This window comes from Cheilinus undulatus, linkage group 7 (genome assembly GCF_018320785.1).
Source record: "Cheilinus undulatus linkage group 7, ASM1832078v1, whole genome shotgun sequence".
In the NCBI taxonomy this organism is placed as follows: domain Eukaryota; kingdom Metazoa; phylum Chordata; class Actinopteri; order Labriformes; family Labridae; genus Cheilinus; species Cheilinus undulatus.
Genome location: NC_054871.1, coordinates 32300878 through 32322016, shown reverse-complemented (window position 1 = coordinate 32322016; position 21139 = coordinate 32300878). Strand labels below are relative to the sequence as shown.

The window sequence follows — 21139 nt, the reverse complement described above, 5'->3', positions numbered from 1 at the left end:
TGATGATGCTTTACTGGCTTTACTCATTTCCTTGCTTAAGCTGCAGCCAATAAAAAAGGAGAAAAAATATGTCTGGGCTGTCATTCCTGCAGCAGGAGCTCCAGTTCACTGTCCTCAGACGCACCGACAGAGGAACCAGCTGACAGTCACGTCTCATCCAGGAAGCAGTCAATACACTCAGCTATGGCTACATGGAATGCATAAAGTATCTACAGAATATACTCTCTGCTTTAAAAAGATACTGAGATGATTAAATCTCCCAAAGTATTTTAGAGTTTAGTTAGCATTTATTAGGATAATATCAGCAAGGTAAAGAGCTTCCTGCATTCCTACAGTAAAAGAAGAATGAAATGCATTTACGAAGACTAAGTGAAAACATTTTGGCTGCTAACCAGGATCTACTATTTCTGAAAAAGATGATGTTGCTTGAGCAGGATTTTAGCTTCCTTATAAAAGTATGGGCCTTCTGAGGTTCATGCATTTTCTACTCAAACAGATAGAAAAAAAGGTCACTTCATGTTTTACCTCCTTTACCATGTCACAGCTTTTAAATTGAAATGTGGGTGTCACTCTGTTGTTCTTCCTCTTCCTTTACTGAGTTCCCAGTTCAACCCTGGTCTTGGGAGCTGGCCAGCGTTTGAATTATGAGGAAGCTGGCAGGGCTCAGCTCTTCTAAAACATACTCGAGCTACTCTGAGAGCAATCTGAGCTTAGGTCTGTGTTGTACATTTGTCTGATAAAAATTAGCCATTTATTTCTTTACTAAAGAATAACTTTAAAAACAGCAACAACTTCATCCATCCATCTTCTTCTGCTTATCTAAGGTCAGGTCGCGGGGGCAGCAGCTTAAGCAGGGAAGTCCAGACTTCCCTCTCACCGGTCGTTCAGCTCTTCCTGGGGATCCCAAGGCATTCCCAGGCCAGCCGAGAGACATCGTCTCTCCAGCGTGTCCTGGGTCTTCCCTCAGGGCCTCCTCCCAGTGGGTCCTGCCCAGAACACCTCACCAGGGAGGCATCCAGGAGGCATCCAGAGGACCATGGCCTCAGATTTGGAGGTGCTGATTCTCAGCAACAACTTCATATGTTTAAAAAATCTAAAGAGTATGGACTGGGCTGACAGACTCTTGATGCTCAAACCATTTAGTTGATTTTTGTTGATCAAAGAAGTATAGATCGTCCTACCAGCTTTTTTTTTGTCATTCAAGAAGAGTAATATCTGTCTGATCAAAACCGTACTGACGTTTGCAGTACCTCTGTAATGAAATGGAATGATCTCTTAAAAAGTTAACACAAAAGGAACCATTAACTATGTACTCTCTCCAGTTGCTGTCCCACTGTGATTTAACACTGAAAAGCAGCATAACATCACATACAGATGAGTTTCACAGCATTGTTTCAAAAAAAGTTAAAAAGCACGCAAATCCCAAAGGGTTAAGTGATGGGAGCTGAACCAAGAAAAGTCACAGGCTAAACAGAAACATAAGCCAGCACACCAGAGGCTGCTCTGAAGCTTGTTTAATGAAGATTTTCTCCACATATGTTATGTTTCAGGCCCTAGCCCTAATGTTTGATGAAGGGCTAGGGCTCAAAATGTCACAGCATTGTTTCCAAATATCGGGTGAAATTCAAAAGAAATCAACTTCAAGCCATGTAAAGAAGAAACTGAGAAACCCTCTGACAGCAGAAGGCAGCCCTAGGTTTCTAACCACATTTTTCTGTGTAAACACAGAAATAAATACTGTGCACCTTTTATGTGTTAATTGTAAACCAAATACTGCTGCTAGATTTAGTTAGGCTTTGAATTTCAGAGTGCCATTTAAATATCAATGACTCCAGGCACTTTTGGGTTTTGCTGACAGAAAAGAACTCCCGTTGGTACACCTACATATAAATGTACACACACAGATAACATAATGAATTCAGCTGTGTGGTACACCTGTGTGCCATATGGGTTGTTTAATGTATGCTCACAGCGTCATCCTGTGAAGGCGCTGTGGCTGTGCCCTTTATTGCTCATGTCTGTATCAGTACATATAAATAAGTTAAGAGAACATGCTAACCTACATAAACGTAGCAGTCCTGAAATGGTGCAACACACTATCAGCCTAATGCTCTGAACTTCCACCACAAACCAGGCCACCACAACTTCAATATGCATACACTTGATTACTCAATGGCCTTGATCTGTCAAACTGTGAGAGTTTTGATTGAAATAACAGAGAAAAGATACATTGTGCAATGCAGCCTAAATGATCTTGCAAGTCTTACAAAGGTAATTCTTAATAAAGCGGCATAGTAATGCAAGTAAAACATGACTCCTCTCTGTTTCGATACCATTGACATGATATCAGTATCTGCAAATGTTGGCCTAGGAAGTGAATTATTAGTATCGGCAGACATGAGCATTTCTGCCAATATTTTCAACAGATATTTTGGCTACTAAATCTGCCTTTATCAGATGTAAATATTACTGTGAGAAAAAAATAAGTTAGTGGTAATTTAGGCTAGACCTACAGACCTGTGACATCTAAAGTCTTTTGTCTTTATTCAGCATCATTCCTAACACCCTAAAGTGAGTTTTATGTAGAGATGGACATATTTTTTCTTTACTGATACTGTTATCAATACTCCCCATTGATCTGAGACCTTATCAATACCACTATTGATACTTTTCCCTTGTCTGGTGGAAAGACAAAACATGACAGTACATGTATAACAAGAGTGGTATAAACCAAGTAGATTTGAGTTCAAAAGTTATGAATCAATTTCTTGTTTTCAATTTTAAATCTGAGATACACATTCCTCATCTTCACAACTGTATTTATTGAAGATTCTCGTCAAAAACAGAATTTCTGTTTTCTTTCAGCTCGTTGTCTGATAATTAACTTTAATTCTGCTGTTCTCACCACAGATTCCTACATTGGATTAACATTTTAACTAACGCGACTTGTTACAAAGTTCTGGAGTATTTTTCGGCACTGTGCTAATCAAATGAAGAAAAATGTCCTGCAGGGCTCAGTTTGGCTCAGTTGGTAGAACAGGTGCCTCTATACAGAGGTTATAGTCCTTGACGCACTGGTTGCAGGATCAATCAGTGACACCAATAAGCTAAAAGATACAAATTTTCGGGTCGCAGAACCAGGTCTTCACGGACCTGGGTTTCAATCTTCATCTCTAGTTTTTAGAAGTGAAGTTTGTTTCTTTGTTCTTTCTTACAACTTTCTGCTTTAAGGACTGAATTTGGAATTCTGTACACATCAGATACATGCAAAGATCCAAATTTGAATATGAAAAACCTGAAACTGAGCAAGAAATGTATCCAGTATTCTCAGAAAACCAGACAAGTGGTGTGATTAATGGATGGGTGGATTATAATAAGACAATGGTGCTAGAGGTTGAGCAAAATTGTCACTCCTTAAGGAGAATCTGCCAATATTAATTCTGTTGATACCAACTACTTAGTCTTGCCTCCATATACAAATCAAATTTCACTTGTCATGAGTCCAGGAAATAGTCAAATAGTGAATTGTTTTGAACCTATAGCTGCTGACATATTGCAGTTAGGTAAAGCAATGTAACAGCTATTAGTCCACCTTTGTATTTATACACTGCATACTTAATGGTGTAATAATGGTGCCCCAGTTTGTGAATTCTCATTGAATTTCAGCGCTGTGAAAATGAGGGAGGAACAGCATGCAAGTACACAGCAGGAGCTTTACATACATACACACACTCACGTATGCACATATGACACAGTGTTGTTCTGGCTCACAAGCTCCAGTGATTCACATGACGAACTTATTCCACCAATTATGCCCATGTTAACTGCCTTCAAATGGCAGTCTCCAAGCACCATATCTTACACTGTTGCCCACTTTGCAGAAGAAATATTTCGGCAATTTATTGTAAGATTGTGGACCGTTGCACCCAAAAACAATATTATCACAACACAGAGGTTCTGCAATAACTGACAATCACAAAACTATTCATCACAGTGTCCCTAGAAGGTAGAGCTTTATCACCACGTCAGCACCAGCATTTCGATAATTGTATCACTATAAATGCCAAACCAATATTTTGCCAACCCCCAGTCACTAGCTGTATCATTTTTTTATTTTGTTGTTTGTATCAGCACAGGTATTTCAGGTTGCACGATTTATGTGTCAAGATAAATTATGCTTTTATTTCCTATTAATACAAAAGCACAAGAAAAAGTTGAAATTAATCTATAAAAAAAACCAACAAAAAACAGAATATTATTTTTTAAAACATACAGTTGAAACATGCTGTCAATAGAATATGACATCAGTTCCTATCCACAACTGATAAATGTCCTTTTAAAATTTAAAGGGATTCAGTCACTGCCTCACTGTTGCAATTTCTGTAAAGAGTTAAAAGAGGTGTGCCTTATGCATTGAGTATTTGTTCCATGTATCAGAGCAACACTCCAACCCTAGTAGTCCCCCAATTACCTATGACAATTTTATTGTTATGCTTATCAGCTACAGGCCTGCTGCACACAGTCACTGAAGCTGGAGATAAGGCCCTGTCCTGCTGGCCTGCCAGGTTTCCCTGTCAAATATTTATAGAAGCTGAAACATTAGATGGCCATCAACAGACTTATATATCTTGACCAGCAGGCACTGGCAGCAGCACATGCAGCAAGAAGCACATTTCACTGACTAAACGTCGAATTTGCCTCTTCAAAAACAGGTTATGAATAAAAAAAAAGGTAAAATCTACTGTTAAACAACCTCGACGCACCTCTCGGGCTATTAAATGAACATGAGCCTGTGGTAACAGTGAGGGGGTTGGGAAAGGAGATGGCCATCTTTCAAACGAAATGCTAGGTACTTTTCCACATAATTTACTATGATGTCATTAGATATTCAGATAAGATAAGGTTTTCCCTGAGATACCGTTGAAAATAATCAAAGCCAATGGGAAGAAATGGCTTATGTACACCAAATGATAGCTGTTGCCGCTTCTGTTGGGCAGCTGCTGGGCTAGTTTTGCTAGCAAGGTTCGACAGATTTTTTTTGACAGCTTAACAAACTTTCTGGAAACATCTGTAAACACGGCTAAAGTTGCTACATAATTTCGGTAAACATTTTCAAAACTTAATAACGATATTTTAGAAATTCTATGTATCAAGAGAACGGAGTTTAAACTGTTGCGCAAACTAAAGCAAACACCCTAAAAATGAAATAACTCCCAGAGCTCAGTATTCAGTAGCAGTGAGTAGTAAGCCTGCTAAATGACTGAGTGAACACTATGGTGTTAATAGTCTGGGTGTAGCTGCTAAACAGCACCCTTACATTCACCAGCAGTGAGCCTGGCCAGCTGAGAGCAATTGGTCGTTAAAATAGCCACTTTTCAGACCAAACTGAGCAGCCTCTGTCAGCCTGCTGTGTCTCACAGTATGAAGGCAGCAGCAGACAGAGTGGGGACTGACCTCACTCTGTCTGCCTGTCACAAACGCCCGGACACACTTCAAATACAAACCGAAATGTCACGTTACTGAAAAAGGCCATTTACCTTGCTGCTCTGGTAGCCTTCAAACGCTCTCAGTGCGCTGTCAGTGAGTTTAACGTGAAAGACGGAGACATTGCTACCGTTGCTCACTCTTCCACAGGACAGTCCGTAGCACTGCTCCTCCTTCAGCGCCGCCATCTTGCTACCGTTCCCACCACGCGCACGGACGCACTCTGTCGTAAACTGAGAACTCCCGTTGCTTTTCAATGAATATTCAATGACTAGTCACTGATGATGAAGTCATTCAGCAGAAAGAAAACCTCCACTAGCCACATGTATGTTAGAAAAATAATATACACAATATTAAACATAGTATAATTCATTATAAAAAACAGTTTATTAATGTTGAATGTTCGTTAAAAGTATTTTTTTTAACCAATTTTTAAATTAACACAATTTATGCTCATAATTCGCTCACTTCTTGCTAAATGATACAACTATATGTTCTTTTTCTTATGTAAAATTATGGATGAAAAATAAAGTGAAAAACAGCAGCGTTTACAGGGGAACACTGCACGTCGGTAATGCGCAGGAAGAGGGGAAACGACAGGTCATCTGATTACGTCAGCGAAACGTCAATGTGTGAAAAACAGTGGGGGAGTATCCATAAACCCGGGAATGTCCGTCTATAAAACAAATTAGACATACTACAAGTTGACACTGGATGTGTCTAATAAAGATCTACCTTGTTTATTCAAGGCATGGTTGTTTTTCAAACATAGCTATGAATTTCGATTAAAGATGTATCATATGCTCAGAATGCTTATAATTTAACTCTTAGACGCCATTTTTATGATAAATAAATGCCCCCCTCCCCCTTTTAATCCCACGTACCAAGTATACATAAAGATCTCCCTTCAGATAAAGTAACTGTTACAAAATGACAGGAACATTACAACTGATGTTTTAGAGACACATCAGAAAAAGTGACAACCAAAGAAGACACGTTAGTTTGATAACAGAAATTTTTTTATTGTGATGAATATAAAATTAACAAAAGCTGGGAATGCCAGGAGTTTCATTGAAGACTTCGTTTGTCACCAACTATTTAGAGTAAAGCAACTATTTGCTCTGTGCATCTTTCATCTACTCTGTTGGAGCTAAAGATTTGTTGGTTTCACATTAATTGCAACAAGGAAGCAATAATCAAAAACAGTGAAATAAATTAACACCTATGAGAACAAAATTAAAGAAAAACTACACACGGAGAAGAAAAGAAATACAAAGCAAAAGTTGGACCTGAAGGGACTGCCTTCAATATTTGGTTTTAATGACAAAGAACTGAGGTATTATTGACCATAACTGGATAAAAATGAACTTCACTTTTGCAATTTTCATTGCAACATCACTGAACAAAATCTATGAACCACGATCTGTAATTGTAAAGAAGCAACAGCAACTCTTTAAACACGAAATCTCCCTTAGTGGGTGCTTTTGTATAAGGATTTATAAATAAGTTGGAATATCACAATGCCAAGAACTGAACTGCAGTCCAGTACACACAGTCATGTACTTTACGTATGAAACTTGTTGACACGCTCAGATTGGCATTTCTTCTTGAGGTTGCAGTGTGGTGCATTTGCTTAATTGCACTGTTATGGGTGCTGTCTTTAATTTTATTCTTATGTGTATTCTTTATTGGATATTTTTTAAATCCTTAATTTTATCATCATACCAAATTCCAACCATAACTGAGTTTTAAAACAAAAGTGTAAAGGCAGTTGAGGGATGTGAGAGCTTGCTAGTAAACATGAATCATTGTATTACAATTAAAAAAAGGTGTAATCACATTTTTTTCTTATGGGAAATAATAAATTCACTGCATTGCCTGATGCTTTTAAACCATAGCATAATATAGGAGCAGAAAACCAAAGCTATTGTGAATGAGAAAATATTGAAATACTGACTATTATAATCTATAGTAATGTTTTAATCCTTTAATGCAAATATTGACCTGTATCTACCAAAGGCAAATCAACAGTAGCAAAAGAAAACAGTGTCTGGCATCCTGACAGATATGCATAACCTTGATAGTCATAAGGTTGGAAATACAGTGTCCATGTGCAAGAATTGATGTTTTATTATTTGTCACATAGTTCTCAAACATAGCAGAGAAAAGAGAGTGACAGTGAAGAAGCAATTGACTGGCATTTTAACCCCCTTCGGCCCAAAGTCAGAAGATTTTCTTCTGGTGTTTCTGCACTCACATTGTTGCGGCTTGGTCAGGCCTTCAGGAATGACTTGGGTTAATTTCTAGCAGCTATAACGACAGATAAGGCTACTCCACCAATGGCTACAGCAGTGGCACCAAACAGCCATTTCCAGCTGAGACCCTGGGGAAAGAAAAAGTAACAAAAGACTGTTAAGTAAAACTTAAGCAGGTTAGATAATATCATAGCACTTTAGGAAAAGTCACAGCAAGATACCCACCAGATTTTAAATATTGATATGACTGCAACTACATTATTCTTAACTCATTGAGTGCCACTGACGTATACATATGTCATTTAAAAACCAACGCTTGTGTGCCATAGACGTATACGTCAATATGTTTTTTTGGCGGCTGGCACAAAGGGGCGCCCTCACGCTCCCTGTGAGTAATTTTGGGGCTTCTGGGATACGCAGTCAGAACACTACAGTCGGAAGTGATGGTAGATCAAACATCAGAGGTGGAGACCCTGGGGTCAAAGAGCAGAGCGATCGTCACGGAGGTAATCTAAGCTAAAAGTTCTAACTTAGACGCTGGAAGAAACTTTAAACTTTTGCCTGAGAAATCGCTTACTCACTGAAACGGACACTGAACTTAACAACAGCAAATCCAGGGATCGGCGCTTTAATTTATCTGTCTATGCGGCCAAGAGGCTAAAGAATGCCTCAAGGTCTCCCCCGTGCGTCAGAGAAATAAGGCAGCTGCTCGCCAGCTGGATGCATACAGCAACAAGCAGGAGAAGGACGTGGGCGTATAGGGGGGTCCCGTGGAGGCCGTCCAGTTCCAGAGTGTGAATGGCATGACAGTGACTGGAAGCACTGTTATTTATTTTACAATAAAATAACATTTGTAATACAATTTTCAGATGTCTTTTATGTTATTGAAGGCAAAATTATAACATTCAAATCACTTTTTTGCTTGACAGACTCTCTTTCACAAAAATGCGTTTTTCTCAGCTTTCTAGAAAAAAGTGGTCTTTTTGGGGAAACTAGCCTCTATTCAACTTAAGATAAATCAAGAACGGAACAAGCTACAAACAAACGTTTTTTTCCATGATGAAATAGAGAGATTCTTCTTTCATTTGAGCTATTTGGTGTTTTCAGAATCATAGTACAAAATATTCTGTAGGTCTTGAAAGATGATTCAAAATGGCCAAAAACACTGGCACAAGCCACTTTCCATTTTATAAAAGGGCTGGCACTCAATGAGTTAAGCAGGGTTCCCTTGACTCTAAGCATTTCTGTTTAATCAAAAGGAATGACTGTCTCACCCATGAAGCCTTGGCCCTGTGTTTCTGTGTGCTGCTGCCATTGGTTGGGTTACCGAGCATCTTCTTATACATGGCCTGCTCTGCTCCTCTCTGCTCCGAGTTCTTCTTCACCAGCTTGGAGAGCTCTGCGTGGATTGTCTACAAAGAAGAGACATAGGTCGTCATAAAGTTTGATAAGGGGATACTTTTCGACATCAGGTCTTTCAAAACAATTTGATAAAATGATTATTTTGATGTAAGATAGAAATCAGAAGTACAACACAAGGTCTTTATAGTTACCTTCGCCAAGGAGGTTATGATCGGATGGGTTTGTTTGTTTGTTTGTTTGTTTGTTAGTTTGTTAGCAACATAACTCAAAAAGTCATGGACGGATTTTCATGAAAACTTCAGGAAATGTCAGAAATGGCATAAGGAAGAACTGATTAGATTTTGGGACTGATCTGGATCACCGTCTGGATCCAGAAATTTTTTTTTACGGATTCTGTACTATTGGGAGATAGGGCTAATGGTGGAGGTCTGCGCTGTTACCACTTGACACCAGGAGATGGCGGACAAGAGTTACTTATTTAAAGTTTTGGAGTTTATTGAGTTTGAAAGACACACGCCCAGTCAAGGAGATGAGTCGGAGCGTAACAGAGAGAAAGACAGCGAATTATAGCGGGAATACTCACAATGCTGGGAGGAATAGAGGAATATTCCCCCTCTGCCATGACTTCCACATGTAGCGAAGCCAATGCTTTGCCTCACCGTGTCTCCACCCCACCGGGGAGGGAGTAATCAGCGAATTAGATTTTGGGAGTGATCCGGATCACTGCCACATTTTTAAACACAAGCTTCCATGAGTGAAAGAGAAAGAGCACTGTCTAGTTGTACAATTCTATTTGTACAATTTAGACTAAAGTTTCCTTAAATTTTTGATAATCATGTGAGTATTCACCAAATATTGGGTATTTTTGTTGGCCCAATATCTAAACAAGAAACAATATTATTTGCCTTTACTACAGTCCTAATGAAAATTAAAAAATATAGTTCTGTTACAACCATGAGAAAGACCGGACAAATCAGCTCCAGTTCAAATCTTAAATATTCTTCTTTCTATCCATTGTCTACAGCTTAACACCTACACACCATGTAACCCTTTTGGGGGTTGGGGGCGCTCAAGCCAATTCCCAGTCATCATTGAGCAAGAGGTCGGTATGCCCTGGACTTGTCCCCAGTCAATCACAAGGCCGACATACAGAGAAAAACAACAATGCATGCCCAAATCCCATCTATGGGCAATTTAGAGTAACCAATAAACCTAACAGGCCTGTCTTTGCTGGGGGGGCTGGAGTACCTGGAGAGAACTCACGCACATCCTTTCTTAGGGGAACACCAACAAACTCAACAGAAAAGCCCTGTCTGGCTGATATTCAAACCAGGAACCCTCTTCAACAGCACTTGAGCCTAAAACGCATCACCGGACCAGTGGGACATGTCATTTGATGCGCCTCGACTGCAATCCCTGACACAGGCCCAATCCCAATGTCCACACTCACTGACTTTGCGGCGCGCTCCCGCAAAGTCCGTGAGGGCTCAGGGCTGTCCCACTGTCAAATCATAAAGTGCGTGAGGGATCTCTCGCTGACTTTTTGAGCCCTTCATGCACCCTTTACCTGAGTGGGCATCTCTGCAGACCTAGCGTGAGGGAATTACCCATAGTTCATTGCATTGTGACGTATAACAGGGATTCTTGGGGGATGCCTGCCAGTAAACCAAGGGTGAAAAGAGCGGAATTGTAAAACAAAAACATGGAAGGGGCAAAAAGGGGTGGACGTTGCAAAAAAGAAGTATTTTTCCTGTAAGTATACTATATAAAACAGCCTTCATCCACTGAGAAAACAGGTCTATAGGTGACGCTTGTTTTTATCTGTGTTTAAAGCTCTGCAAGATGCCGACTGTCAACAAAAAAAAAGTCAGCTGAGGGATTGCCTCCCCGCCTCACTAGGTAAGTGTAAAAACAATAGGGACAGTGGTATTTCACCAGCAGCAGAGGCCTCCGTTATATTCTACACCTTAAACAAAAGGTGGCACTAAATTTCTTTTGCTGTGCTCTCAAACTGAGCTGCCACTATGGCAGCTGAGACAGACAAAACGGCTGTTCTTGGGGAAACACTCCATCAACCGTGGCCAGCGGCGTCAGGAATAGAGCAGTGTCCTAAAGTGCTTTAGTGTGTCCATGGGCATCTGGCTGACGCCAGTGAGGAAATGTCCATAGTAAATAAGGGGGAGTGAATGTTTTGAGGCACGTCAGATGGCACTGTTGCGTTTTGGGTTTTACCCTGTGCTGCCCTACAGCCCTTCCTTTGTCTGGAAGACAAAAACAAAGCTCTGACTCAGGTTGATTTCCTTTCTTACACGATATTGTCAGGATGACAGTAGTGCCACATCAAAATATATGAGCTGTCCCAAAGCAGTCTCAAAAACAAAAAAACTGACATCCAAATCCCAATTTTCAAGGGTGTAATTATAATTTGTTAACATGATGGATGGATGAGGCACTGATCCAACACATATAAATAATGGGAAAAAGATTATATGCTGTTCTTTGGTGTCTGACAAGAAATGGTGGGATTGCATCATAAAATGCGTCTTTAATTTGGCCAACATGTCCAAATGCTTCCAGGATATGGCTTCAGCTATTGTTTCATCACTGTCTCACATCTGAGTCACTTTGAGCTGGTAAGTGACTAAGCAAACCAGAGCTTTCAGAGACAACAATATTTAGAGTAACCATAAATATTCAATTTATGATGTCATTTTTAAATGCATTACCTTTACAGACATTTATGATCCAGCTCATCGTGCCTGTAAGAGTTCCTACCTCGATAATTTGAGTGTTCATACATGATACCAGAGTAAGTATATCTACAGCGCTGTGTTTGAGTAGACTGTCTGTGGCAAGTTGGCACCAATGTTGTGCAATCAGCTAATCGCTGAAATGACAGAATAAAAAATGAGACGGCACTGACTTGTCCCCGGGGTGAGGATAAAGTAGGGTAAAGGAACATGTCACACACCCTGTGCTAACATCAAACATGTGCTCAAACACAGTGATGAGACAGTTTGAGGCTGTCTGAACTGGAACAGTCAAGTCTGCGTTAACACGTCAAAAAGTAAACAAAACCCCAGACAAATAAATATCCTCTCATCCATTTGAGTGGAAAATAGCGGGTTTAAATGGCTGACATCAGTGTAAAAAATAAAGATGCCATGTCTGGCGGTGCCTGGAGAAGAGAGCAATGGTGCGTCATACCGTCAGTCCATGAAGCCTGTGCCTGTTTAAGACCGCCTCATTGATTATAATGGCAGCATTCTGGTATTGTCACTGAAGTGCACCCACTGTTCTTGTTGTTAGAACACAAGGTTATTCAGGGAGTCTTTCCCCTACTAAAGCAATAAAAACAAGTTTACTTTTTCAAATAAACTGCTCATCTCACAACAGTTTTAAAGTGTATGAGGGAAAATAAAGACACTGCCAAAATGCAAAAAGGCTGACATTTTAATTCTTCTTTTACAGTGTGTATTTATCCCAGCAAACTACAAAAAGTCTGTTTAAGCCATTCATTTTAATCCTGTTTTAGTATTTAGAGATTAAAATAACTCATATTATTACCTGCACATGGCCAAGTCACTTACAAATAAACCTACAAGTGTTTTTGTTTCCTTCACGTTCCTGCTCGTTTTGTTCAGATTGAAACATGTCTGCACATCCTGTTTACTTTTTCCCCCAAACTTTAATTAATGCTTATTCAGTACATTAAAATGTGTTTACATCTAGCGGGAGGCATGGCAATCACATCCTCCACATCATCAACTTCACATTGAACTCTGGGTTAATCCCACAGGAAATTCTACAGACAGCATGACTCAAGAAATGTGTGTGATTTGGCTTTGGAAAGACCTCATCAGATCCCTCAGGTACTTGATGAGTTGGTAGTGTGATAGCCCCTAACACTCACTCTCCATGAACATGTGAGTGTGGAAATTCAGACTGGACAAATCTATATAGCATTCATCTCTGCACTGCATGTCACAAATTTGTAATCTGTTTGTCGAATTGCAAGAGCACAATTGAACTCAGTTTATGATTTTTACTTTTCAAAGCCTTGACTAGTAAACAAATAATGTTAATTTTTCCACACAAATTCTGAAATGTAATAGTTGAATATTGCATTATTCAGAATGCAATATGAGAGGCTAGTTTGCAGGGTAATTTTGAGGTATAATCAAACATGTTAAAAACAAAAAACTTGATGAGAGGGAGGATTTATATCTTGCAATATCATCCACTTTGGGCAATGGGATACCAAGTGGTAATCCTTAATGCTGGGTGTGGACGTACTACTACAATGCATACCAATGGCTATTTAATATCCATTAGATCAGACTATATGCAGATGTGGTCTGGAATGCCTTCATCTAGATTGGTTTGGTAGTGTAGATGCAACACGCCCTGGCATGCATAAAGACCGCTTCTCCAGACTGACGTAATCTGTAGTCGTCTATCAGTCAGAACAAAGTGTTTCTTACTTATGTCCATCCAGCCTCACTCGTAGTGATAGAGATTTTGGCTCTTTTTAGAGATTATTTGGCTCAGCTCTGTCATATGGGGTGGCCTTTCAGCTCCCAAACAGCTTATTGCTTGGTGTCATTTTAAAAACAACAAAAATTGAATGCAGGAAACAACAGGAGCCAGCTCCCATTTGCAGATGACACATCACTTCTCGATTGCTGCATCTTGAATCGAGCTGTCATTGCAGTCTAAAGAGTACCCTACATTTTTTGTTTGCTAAACAGTATATCATTGTTTTAATCAAAAGCACCTTTGTAATAAGATGATGGAGAAAAGCTGTTAAAGAGGCACCACTGATCCCTTGGCACATGGCTAACCTACTCCTATCTATTTATACTGCCTTCGGCTTCACTGCACATAGCATGCAGGGATAGCTGCACCAGGGAAATTATGTCAAGGCTGTTATTTGCATAACAGGTAGGCAATTGAGAATTCACTTGCAGGTTGGCACTGAAGACCTATTTGTTATGCATAGTGTAGATGCACCAAGTGCAGTCAACTTAGTTTCCAAATGTCTAGAACAGATGTTTCATGAAAAATGTTATCAGGGTTAGATGTGACATTGGCAGCTCTAAACAGGTATGTAACCAGGATATTTTGTTTGAATAAAAATGTAACATTTTCTGTGAGATGTGTAATATGCCGATATAATTCAGGCTGTACATGGACAATTCAGCATATGCACCTAAGATGTAATCCTTCTGCAGATGGAAACATAAACAAACTAGAGAGAGAGAGATGGGGTTAAAGCAGTTTGCATGGCTATTGGTACACAGGGAATTAGGAGTAGAAAGATATGTTAATTCAGGTTTTTCTCTGTCCTCTAGGGCTTCGCCAGTGACCAGCGTATCTCCAAAAGTGCTACCTAGGGGTACATTTCTTAATCGTGTTTTTATTTTAGATTACATAAATTGCAAGCTCATTTGCACCAATTTTCACTGTTGAAACATAAACTTGACACACCAAGTATTCCAACTATTCCCATTACTTAGATAAAACAGACTCATTTAAGTTACAACCCACCTACGAAATTCTCATAAAAAAAAGGAATTGTCCATTATCTTATCTGCATGTGTTGGATGAGAAGCTTAAGCGGTGGCCAGGCCGTGTGCTGTTAGACAGATTGGTGTAGGACACAAGTGGGGGTTTCTGGGCATGAGAACCGTCCTGCTGCAGCTCAAAGCTGGTCCAAGAATCCCACACACTGAGACCATTTCTGTCAGATGGCCTTGTTTGGCAAAGGAACCTCACATGCCAAACTGAGTAAGCTGCACAATAGTAAAACTGGCTAGGTATAAGATATGGATGAAGTTCAGGAAAAACCTATTTACAGCAACAACATGAAAACAGATCCTCTGAAATGATGAATCAGCAGTCCACCTGACCTTGTGCTACAAACCCATTTGATATTTACCCTATGGCACCATCTACTGGCTACAAGGAAGAATATTTCCCCATACTACAAGTTATGTTTTTCCAAACTTCATGTAAAGAGCAGAAATGTACCTTGTTACTGGGTTCCAACTTCAGAGCCTTCCTCAGAGATTGAATGGCTTCTGTGTATTCTCCCTGCAATGCTAGTACCTTAAATGAAAACCCAATTTAAATTTTTGAAAACAAGTTCAAGAGAAAAACCGGGAAAGAAAAAGGATTAAAGAACTGTTTACCTTGCCCATGCGGAAAAGTGCTTTTATGTTGTCTGGCTGGTGTGCTAGGGCTGAGACACAAGATTTAAGTGCTACATCATAGTGGTCCAGTTTCAGCTGAGAGGCTGCCATGTTGTTCAAACATTTCACTTTTACATCTATAAGCTCACTCTCCTCCTCAGGGCTGATGTCCACTGAAAAAGTAAGCACAACAAAACCAAAGATTAAAACCAGTTCTAAAAATAATCCAACAATGTATAAATCATCTGCATTTTATCAAACAAGACAAGCCAAAGCTGAGATTATTCAATCATGTAACAATTACAGGATCAAAACTTGGATAAATAAATAATAACAGAGCAGTGACTATATAACTGTGGTGCTTCCCTACTTACAAGATACCCACCCCCAAGCAGCAAGAAATGTCTCTGGCCTGTGACTCACCTTTAGAGCTTGACTCTGCTATCTGCAGGGCAATACTATATGAGTTGACGGCAAAGGCATAATCTCCACGCTGAAAATGAACATTTCCCCTCTCTCGTTTATGGCTGGCTAGGGCAATCTTTTCTGCAGGGGGCAGCATTTCCAGGTCAGGGGCATCAGTTGCTTCTTTCAGGTCCACTTCGAGGGACAACTCAGTGTTTGGGGGAATCTCAGGTTCAGAACTAGGTGGAAGGAGAAACAGAACAAATTTTTGCAGTTAAGGGCAACATCATTATTAACTTTATGATCCTACAAAGTGAGAAATTTCCTGGTTTGCTTCACCCATGCTGAGCAATAAAAAGACGACAAGACAAATCAAACCTTATTTACCATGATATCAAAGCTAAAAAGGCATAGGGATTCATTTTTTTAAGCTGTTCAGTCTACAACTGGGACCACTAAACCTCTCACCAGAGGGCCGCAGCTCATATGCTATATGTGAACATGGGATGGGTTACTGACAGTCTTACTGGCCTGCTTTAGAGTAGCCTGTTGAAAATTACTCTGCAATGCTGTGTGATGCTTACTTCTCACAATGTGTCATGTAGTCTGAATCAGGCAGACCAGTTTTAATTTTAACTGCACACACAGGTTACCAAACTATGCTGTGATAGCATATCTGAACAGGCTCTCAGAAACAGCCTGCTTACAAACAAACTTTAAAATTTCAAGGCATAAGAAACGTAACAGATGTTGCAATGTGCAAAAGCTCTTTTAAGTGGGTTTCAGATCATAAAATGTTAAGATGAACAAGATATTTATATGAGTGATGGTTTGACAGTGGATGGCCACAGATTAAAGGGATATTTCAGGATTTTTGAAGTTGGGTCATATGGGGTGCTTGGCTATAGTAGTGGCATTAGCCTCCAGTGATTTCCGTGCAATTTGATCCTGTTGTTTTTACGAGCTCGGAGAGAGCTGGTGCATAGCGGCTGTAGATGGGAACGTGTTGTCCTCGTAAACTAACGAGTTTTACGCAAAAGTGGGCCAAGAAATTATGTTGGCTCACCTGTGCACTGTGTCGGAAATGTACACAGCGCTTCATTTCTCCCAAAAACCCCCTCTGTGTCAGGCACTAATTTACGTTGCAGCTTTCGCCACTTTGTATCCTTCTGCCTCCACACACTGTTTGTTCACACATCCACCGGTCAGCTGTGTGGGTCTGTGGAGTTCTTCAGGAATAATAACACCTCATCAAGCTAAAACAAAGATAACGAGCAATTTCGACACGAGTGATGATAATTTGCCGTTTACTGAGGATACAAGAGGATATTTGCATGAACTGGAGTACACTAAAGAAGAACTCAAACAGATGGACCAGACTTCAACAGCGGGCTGAAAGTCAGACCAGAGAAACTTCATTTGAAAGTTTAGAGCAGGAGAGATCCCGAGTTATCTGGTAGTGTAGGTGTGGAAAATGCGAACCCATGTCAACTCACTTGGAAAGCTACAGTTGTCATAAGTGGGACTTAGATGCGACACTTCTTCAGGACATTACTGAATCAGAGGATAGCGGCTCACAGACGCCTGCAGTCTGCATCAAACTCCATCCAGAATTACCTGCCTTACTAAACACCGGTGTTTTGCAGACCTTCTTCAACTTTCCGAAGATAAATTGGAAAAACAGACGCCAACTTGAAGGGCCGAACGGAAATTTGTCATCCAGGTAGGCTTATGACTCTTGCCTTTTCCTCTAATGGCTGATATGTATGGTGTCCAGGAGGTGTGCTTCTTTAAACAGCCTGAATAAATGCAAGGTCACGGCATCTTCTGTATCTGCAGAAAACGGATTAAAAAACTTTAAAATGCATTGTGGTAACCGATGCTTAACCCCGCTACACTGCGACCCACACAGCTGACCGGCAGATGTGTGAACAGTAAACAGTGTGCAGAGGCGGAAGGAGACAAAATGGTGAAAGCTGCATTGTAATTTAGTGCCTGACACAGAGGGGGTTTCGACACAGCGCACAGGCGAGCCAACATATTTTCTTGCCCCATTTTTTCATAAAACTTGTTCATTTACGCAGATAAAACGTTCCCATCTACAGCCATTATGCACCAGCTCTCTCCGAGCTTGTAAAAACAGGATCAAATTACACGGAAACCATTGGAGGCTAATGCCACTACTATAGCCAAGCATCTCATACGACCAACTTCAAAAATCTTGAAATATCCCTTTAAGGGTGAATCCCAGGGTCAAACCATCTCCTCTGTCTCATTGACATTCATGGTTTTCTTTACACCAACTCACAAACTTTTTAATCTGAGAAGTTGTCAGATATGTCACTGTTCTTTTTAACCAGAGAAAAAATTGTAGTGTTGTCTGAGAATTCAATCATGTGTTAGAATAAGAGCTTATGCACTCATAAGAATATAAAGTGACAGGAATAAGTGAGCTGGTGCGGTCTCATGTGACTCCTGTCATTTAGGAACTAGGTTCTAATAAAGTGCCATAAATGCTGACCAGCTGTTTACAATAGTGAGAAACTAGAAAGGCGCTCGGAGAGTGCAGACCTCCACCATTAGCCCTATCTCCCAATAGTAAAGAATCCTTTAAAAAATTCCTGGATCCAGACGGTGATCCGGATCAGTCCCAAAATCTAATCAGTTCTACCTTATGCCACTTCGGACATTTCCTGAAAATTTCATCAAAATCCATCCATAACTTTTTGAGTTGTGTTGCTAACAAACTAACAAACAGACTAACTAACTAACTAACTAACTAACTAACTAACCCTGCCGATCACATAACCTCCTTGGCGGAGGTAATTAATGATACATTTCATAATAAGGGGCTAACATTAAGAGTGTTTAACCACCTAATTAAAAGATGCATCTGGACCATATTAAAAACCAAGCTCATAACAAATAAAAAGTGTGTTGTGAGGTAGAATCCTCTAAGTGCTTGTTTATCAAATGTGTCATGTATGACGTCATCATCTGTATCTCTATTACTCCTACATGCAAAATGGAAGGTCTAAAAACAGCTGAACTCCGCTTTCAAAGATAATTACACTTTCCACTGAATGATGCACTGAATACAAAATAAGGGCTGAAACAGACAATTTTGTGTTTGAAAACGATTCTGTGGAACCACAATTCAAAAGCAATGACTGATTTTCCTTAGTTAATTTTCAGTAAGTTTATCATTATTTTGGTCAGCTTCAAGTTTTCAGTGACCACTGTCACAGTTTTTTTCCTTTCTTTAATGGAAGGGCATCAACAACTTTGTCCACATGTGTACGGGAATAAAATCAAAGTGGATTCGCATTATGCCTCCTCGGGGAATGAGTATTCGTTTACATGAAAGCTGCGAGTCAGAAGTTAAAACCTTTCCTTACCATCCCCGTGCACCAAACGCGTATTTTGCATCAGTCTGGATCAGTGCCTTCTCCCCCATCTCCATGAGCTGCACAGTGAGATCCAGAGCCTGAAAGACGAACATTACTATTGCATTGTAAGATATAAAATTTACCCCAGACTACTGAAAACACTCTGATCTCTCGATAGTCTTCAAATTTATAGCGTATCTCAAAGGGTTTGTTTTTACCTGAATGACATCTCCGTCTCCAAGAGTGAAAGTGAGATCAGGCTGCTCCTCCACAAGCGTCCCATCTTTCAAGCATGTTTTAAGATTAATTCTAACATTTTGTCCTTTCAGTGGTCGACTGTCTCTCCCTTCTCCAGGCACCAGGACCTTTTTCTTCAGCTGATCATTACCTGAACAATAACATTGTCGGTTTTAATCAGTAGCTGCAGCACTGAACACGAGGATAGTGTGTGGATTAGATTACACCCTGTCAGCAATGTGCACAACCTCACATATTGTCAGTTTGTTGCCTACCTAATACATCCAGCCATTCCTCCACAGGAGCTGAATGATCTGCGTCTGCATCTGCATCTTCCTCTTTAGACTCCGGTTGCTTCCCTTTCCCACCCCCTGCATCTTCCAAAGGAGGGGGGTCGTCGTCAATATCTGCCTCATCCAAAACCTCAAAATCTTCTCCACTGTCCAGCAACGAGGTCCGTCCATTCTTCTTAGCTGATGGCGGACTGTCAGAGCTGTCAGAGACGTCCATGGTCTCCTCCTTGTCGGTCATCGGTAGAGTACACTAACAAAATGGTTAAGAATATTTCATAAAGCAACCACGATGTCGTTTCAAACATCTGCCACAAAGCTAGAGACACAGTTAAATTCTGAATTACTGATTCATCCACTGCTAGATGAGTGAGCTTCTTAACATGCTAGCACAACACTGAAATAAACGACTGCTTCACTTAACCATTCAGAACGGAACTGCCTATGAATAACGGTGAACAAAACTGCAAAATTATTACAATTTCAACTCACCTGTTGCCGCTCCTTAGCAACAGTTAATATTTGTGATTGGCCGCAAAGCCAGCCACACGTTTCCAGAAGTTTCTGACAAGTTATCACACGCTTTCTGTTCAAACAGCTAGCAGGCTAGCAGAGTTTAGCCGAGGAAGCTTACAAGAGCAAACTAGCATTAGCTATAATCTTGCTAGGTGTCAATGTTACTGTAGCCTACATTAAATGACTTTTGAATTCTTATCCTGCATCGAACCAGTGATTATATCCACTCCAGATAAAGCGAGTTCGTCAGCGTGTCATGTCTTATAAGCACATTTAAAAAAAAAAACAGAACATTACCTTCTAACACTATCAGTGCACAGGCTTGTTTTGGTCCTGGACAATCTCCCCTCCACAATGATGAAGTCTGTTTAGCGTTGGAGCGGAGGACACCAATAGACCCTCAATGTGTTGCTGAACATCCAACATGAAACGGACTTCGTTGCAGTCCTGTTTCACCTCAACCATGCTTCCTGTTAACCTTGAGTTATAAATCTGCATGGCTTTACGATGCAAATTAATCTTTAGCCTCGGATAGACTGAATGACTTCAATTTCTGTTTTTGTTGTAGAAAATCAGCTCTTTCTCTGTATATATTTTGTTGCTACAGAGGGTTTGTAGCCAGCACAAAGTTCAAAGTATACTTGCGAGGTTTTGAGTGGGCAGAAACAACTTGTCAATACAGTCATTTACTTATTTTGTTGTTTACAACACCTTTTAAGCAGATCCGTTTCCAGATTAATGTGGTCCTTGGGCATTGTCTCATAAATTTGCATTATTCCTAAATGTTTTGCCTCTGAATGTTGATTTAAAGCTTCTGTGATAGGCATTAACATGGGGGTCCTCTGTGAACCAAGATATTGCCCTGAACTAAAATTGCCCTATACTTGTGCAAGTTGTGTTTGGGATTTTTTTTTTCTCAAGGCCTATTTAGTATTGAGATGTTATTTAACACATGAGTCATCTATCCTGTGGCAGCATTAAATGTCTTACAAATTCCTATTTTGAAA

The 21139-nt window shown here is 40.1% G+C and overlaps 2 protein-coding genes across 3 annotated transcripts in view; both read right to left on the bottom strand.

Moving 5' to 3' along the window:
* ell (elongation factor RNA polymerase II) overlaps nt 1-5691 on the bottom strand; it is a 61563-nt gene extending 55872 nt beyond the window's left edge. The window contains exon 1 of the mRNA XM_041791457.1: nt 5538-5691. Within this exon, the coding sequence (XP_041647391.1) occupies nt 5538-5672 (135 nt within the window). The 5' untranslated portion in view covers nt 5673-5691. The remainder of the gene's footprint in view (nt 1-5537) is intronic.
* A 790-nt stretch (nt 5692-6481) lies between these two features.
* Nucleotides 6482-20485, bottom strand: fkbp8 (FKBP prolyl isomerase 8). 2 transcript variants are annotated; one of them, XM_041791436.1, is made up of 9 exons: nt 20430-20485; nt 19602-19869; nt 19308-19477; nt 19099-19187; nt 15719-15939; nt 15296-15468; nt 15135-15212; nt 9014-9151; nt 6482-7867 (listed from the first exon to the last, which is right to left on the bottom strand). In XM_041791436.1, exons 2-9 carry the CDS (start codon nt 19855-19857, stop codon nt 7781-7783), a joined length of 1212 nt encoding a protein of 403 aa, XP_041647370.1. In that variant the 5' UTR covers nt 19858-19869; nt 20430-20485; the 3' UTR covers nt 6482-7780. The 2 variants fall into 2 exon arrangements, with proteins under 2 accessions (XP_041647370.1, XP_041647369.1); XM_041791435.1 differs by lacking the exon at nt 20430-20485 and adding an exon at nt 20109-20383.
* Nucleotides 20486-21139: the final 654 nt, after the last annotated feature.